The sequence below is a fragment of the Sesamum indicum genome, unplaced genomic scaffold, assembly GCF_000512975.1.
Source record: "Sesamum indicum cultivar Zhongzhi No. 13 unplaced genomic scaffold, S_indicum_v1.0 scaffold00200, whole genome shotgun sequence".
Classification (NCBI taxonomy): domain Eukaryota; kingdom Viridiplantae; phylum Streptophyta; class Magnoliopsida; order Lamiales; family Pedaliaceae; genus Sesamum; species Sesamum indicum.
Genome location: NW_011628095.1, coordinates 140,171 through 145,295, shown reverse-complemented (window position 1 = coordinate 145,295; position 5,125 = coordinate 140,171). Strand labels below are relative to the sequence as shown.

Genomic DNA, 5,125 nt, shown 5'->3' with positions numbered 1-5,125 from the left:
GTTTTGAGCGCCGCCAGTGCCTCTATTACAGCAATATCTCCGCTGTCCACGACTCTATTCGCAAGGAATAGGAACTCTGAGATTTTGAAGTCGTGAGGTGAAGCAACAGTCCCTTGTCCGCCATTGATGGAGGTTGAAGAAGCTTCACCAAAACCCAAAAATGGCGGCGCCCCTAACCCCGACTAAACAGAGGCCAAACTTCCTCCTTTTTTGTTCGGAATGTTTCCTTTCGTCTCCAAAGATCGATTGAAACCCTCAATTGGTGGAAAAGAACCAACAAAACCAAACCTTTCATCTTCCTGAAAAAACTGCTGCGTTTGGCCTTTTTTCTCGTTGATTTCAATGGCGAAACTTTGATCTTTCTGGACCAGCGAAGCCCCCTTTAATTCCCCAATCGCTGATTCATCCTCTATCGCCGGAAAAAAACCGGCCACCATCATTTTCTCAACAGCCGTTTCTTCATTTTTCTCGCACCTCGTTTGAAAAACTCGGGAAATCTCTCCACTACCGGCCTCCTGACTCCAGCCATCCTCCTCCCCGACCGTCCCGTCGCCGGTCGACCCTTCCTCCTCGTCTTCCAAGTCACCGGCTGATGTGTGTAAAGATTGCGCATTAGTGTGTGTTTTGGGTGGTGTGTGAGTGTGTGAGAGAGGAGAGAGAGAATGTGGAGATTCCATTTTTTCTCTCTCTAGCTTCCTTTTGTCTTCCACTTTTTTTTCTCACTATGAAAATATATTATAGTATTACGTTTGTTGAACTAGAGTCGATTTTGTATGAAAAACTTGGTCTTTTTAGGAATAATTTTAAGTTACAGATATATTTTAAATATAAAACATATAAGTTGCTGAAGACGGAAAATGGTGTTGCCAATTAAGATAGATCGGGATGTGCAATTTTTTTCACTTTGATGAATAAATATGTGTATGTTGATATTTTTGTTGAAGCAAAGAAAATCTCTAATATTATTGTACCAAATATGTGAATGTTTTTTTGTTTTTCAACTTTCTATATATAATATATATATACATAATATAAAATATACATGATTTGACAATAAACGATAATTTTTGTCTCTCAAAAATACAACATTAAAATAAAATATTTATATATATAGATATTTATATAAAAAAAATATATGATTTGATGAACAGTGATTTTTGTCTCCCAAATCCCAACATCAAACCTACACCACTTATTTAAAAATATTTTAAATTAATTCTCCATCGGATCTAGAATTATCACCTTTATTGCCATCTGAGAAGCTGCTTCACACAACATACGACCAAGTTGCCCTCCACCAAGAACACCCACAATTGTTCAATACTTTCTTCAGCTACACAAGAATATGTACATATCAGGAATTTTTAATGTTCATGAAGCAGTAAACTTTTCTGTAGCTCTTCACCGGCACGCATAGCAATATCCTGACGAAGTAATAGAGATCCAAGTCCCACTAACAGGCTGAATTTATTAGAAAGTTTGTTATTTAAAAAGATTAGGAGTCAAGAAAAAAATCACTTGCACTAATAAACCCATCATAAGCATAAAATGATGCTGAGGACAGATACAAAGATTATATGTTAATAACATAAATTGTGCAAAAATGCTAAGTAGTTCTTCCTTTTTGGGAATTCATGAATATACAACTCCATCAATATATATTAACTATAGCACTAGAAAATGAAAGAAAAAAAATTTACTCCTAAGATGCCAAAGAGTTATCTTTGAATAGCTATAAGGAATAGGAAAAACAAAAACATCTTAATTTCTCATATGCTCATTGCGAAGAATGAAATAAAGCCTTCTCACGTACTTGGGCAAACAAGAAATTGATCACGAAAGTAATCACAATACTGTTGAACCAGAAGATCTAGAAGATATCTAATTATGCATGTTATATATCCAGCTACAAGGGTCTGTATGGCTCTCAAGAAACTGCATTAACAGCTAGAAATCAAAACCTGGATGATCCGGATCGTCGAAGCTTTAGGTTGACAATCCACCCCTTGTTGTTCAAGTTTCTCGAGAGTTGCGGTATCAACATGCTCAATTTCGACAGTCAATACTCCACATCTATAATCTCAATCCAAATTAGAACCTCTGATTTTCCTTTTTAATCCAAAAACAGAGCAAGTGCACAAGTTTTATCACCTTTTGGCAAATTCTTCAACTGTAGCACTATCATGATAACTTCCCACCATATGATAATGGCATAAGTTACTTGCTGGACAATTCTCCATTGGATCTAGAATTATCACCTTTATTGCCATCTGAGAAGCTGCTTCACACAACATACGACCAAGTTGCCCTCCACCAAGAACACCCACAATTGTTTCCGAAAGCCCATGGACCTGTAAGTTGGTACTATTGGCACTTCTGCGATCATATATCGAGCAAAAAGAATTAGAGACACTTTCAAAAGTAAAACCCCAGTAGTCTCTCAAATTAAGTTATAGTATATACTGCATAATAAATAAAATATAGCATAATCCAAATTAAGAATGCAGCATAAAACTTAAACAACTTCAAAAAAAGTAACCAAGATTATCATAATCCAAATTGCAAATGCACCATAAAACTTAAACAACTTCGAGAAAGTTTGCAAGATTGGCTAAGTCCTAAAACCAAAATATTAAGACCACCAATTACATCTCAGCAAATTACAAAACCTCCTTACATGAGTATCAGTCTCAAAAATAACCAAGTCATGTCATAAATAGTCCTTTAGGGCTGGCAACAAGTCGAGCTCGAATATATTTTAACTTTGACTCATATATACATCGACGTACATATATATAAGGTTCTATTGTTTTAGTTTTCCGAATAAATGGATATCTAAAAGATAAACTCTAGGGATTGTAGCATTGCTATTTGAACTATAGGAATGAAGGTGATACTAAACCAATACTCTAGGCACTTGATGGATTTATCCTAGTGCAAACTTCCACTTGTAAAATAAACCAAACATTATATGAAAAGAGTGTCTTAAATCTTAATCTATAACTCTAAAAATAAGTAATAACAAATTAACCAAACTAAAAAGTTGAATTCCAACCACATCCAAAAAATATCCATTATCCTATAATATCTTTTTGTTTTAAAAAGAAACTATTAGGTAAAAGTCCATCCGGCTTCAACAAACTAGGCAACCTAGAAGCACATGTAACACACATGTCGTGAGCAGTCAAACTACATACTTCAGAGAACAATAAGGACAAAGAGAGTCAGATTAAAAGAAGGATAGAATCATAAATACCTGGGAGAGGCCTCTTGAACTTCCATTGAAGCTCTGCAATGAGTTTGTGGAACCTTGAGCAGAGTACCATTTGAGAATTTCACATTTTGGTTCATTGGTATGGAAGAATGTCCAAAAACTATGCTTCTGCTAAGATTGTTGAAAGGAAAGGAAGTTGTAGCAGAAATGATCGACGGTGGATTTTGAGAAAAACCCTTCAGGCACTGCATTCTCTACCTCAAAACTCAATCTGCAATTACAGTTGTTTCGCAGAGAACTAGTGGAGACAAACTTCAACTTGTCACGTTGGTGTTCTGGCCAATTAAAACCCGTTCTTCCTATTACCTATCAATGATTAATATAATGACATTAACTCATTTAGCTAGCAAAACATCAAACAAAACTTATAAGACATCTTAAACTGTTATATATTATAAAGCACATACTTAAAAACCCACTCCATACTCATAAGAAACAACAGAGACAGCAGCTTGCCTTTATACAACTGATAGCAGAGGTAGCCTGGCTGCCTCTGTACAAGTATTGTAGAGACAGAATCGCTGCTTGCTGCCTAAGGGTGTAAATAAGTCGAGTTCTCCATTTTATTTTTCAGACCTCAAGCTCGTCGAATAGCTCTTATAGTTCAAGCTCCAATGACATATAAATGATCACGAGCAGCTCGAGCCAGTAGTTTAAGAGAGGACCCTCCCCCTTCCTCCCGGTGATCTTTCCTCTCCCCTCCCCTTCCCTCCCCCCACCGTCCATTTGGGTGTCGTCGGCTGCCCAGATCTGACCGACCGGCGTCGCCCTCATTGTATTGGGCAATGGCTGCTGCCTTTTTTTAATTATTATATAAAAAATATTTTATTATTATTAAAAATGTATAATATTTTAATTAAATAATTATTATATAAATAATATTTAATTATTAAATTCATATATAATAGTATATATATTACAAGTGAGAGAAGGGCAAAAATATAAAAAAAAGGTACTTTCATAGGAAAATCGCAGTCAAAGCGCGTGTGGCCCAATTTTTGTACGGAAGGGTTTTTTGAACTTTATTTTATATCATAGGGGGAGTATTGATATTTTAATTAGCATAGGGAGTTTTGTGAACATTCCTATTATTACAGGGGGGTCTCTGAATTTTTTTCCAAAAGTAGATAATATAAACCTCATTCTATATACATGAGACTAAAAATGTTAATTGAGTGATGTAATTCTAATTTTTAAGACCACTTTCACTTCTAAGGTCAGCATTTTGTACGTATATTTTTTTTTCCTTGAAACTAGTATGGTGTATGTGCCTGATTGTAATATTTGTCTGATTGTAATATTTGTCTTATTTTTTAGAATATAATTAGAAAATTACGAATATGTTACAAACTTTGAATTGTTATAAAAAATTGTTACAGATATTTTATGATAAAAACCTCAATAGTTTTGAGTTGTCTTATGAATCTCTCTTAAATCTTGAGACAACTTTGAGGTATTCATATCGAATTCTTTTTCAATCAGTTCATTTTATCATAATATTAAGAACTGTAGCATTTAAAAAATTTACTATTATATTTTTCTTACTGGTTTTCTACCCTATATCTTGGTGGTAGACATCTCACCACATTCGTGGTTGAATGAGTCAACTACATGTGAACCATCTATTACGATACGTAGTATGGTGGTCCTTAAAATCAAGGGCTTGGTTTACTAAGTTATAAATGAGTACTTCAAAAAAGTAAATGCAACATCATTATAGTTACTAAAAGAGAAACAAACACCCAATATATTAAGTGGCAAAAAAAAAAAAAGACAATAAGTTCGATAGCAAAATGCATATATATATATATATATGTATATTAACTACAATTAACACAATTAAAATATTTT

General features: G+C 34.4%; 1 protein-coding gene across 1 annotated transcript; it reads right to left on the bottom strand.

Annotated features, from left to right (window-relative positions):
• Window positions 1–1,925: 1,925 nt before the first annotated feature.
• On the bottom strand, window positions 1,926–3,597 carry LOC105179758 (phosphoribosylaminoimidazole carboxylase, chloroplastic-like). The gene is made up of 3 exons (XM_020691428.1): window positions 3,257–3,597; window positions 2,152–2,376; window positions 1,926–2,073 (listed from the first exon to the last, which is right to left on the bottom strand). The coding sequence occupies exons 1-3, from the start codon at window positions 3,463–3,465 to the stop codon at window positions 1,941–1,943; spliced, it is 567 nt and encodes a 188-aa protein (XP_020547087.1). The 5' UTR covers window positions 3,466–3,597; the 3' UTR covers window positions 1,926–1,940.
• Between the last annotated feature and the right edge of the window lie 1,528 nt (window positions 3,598–5,125).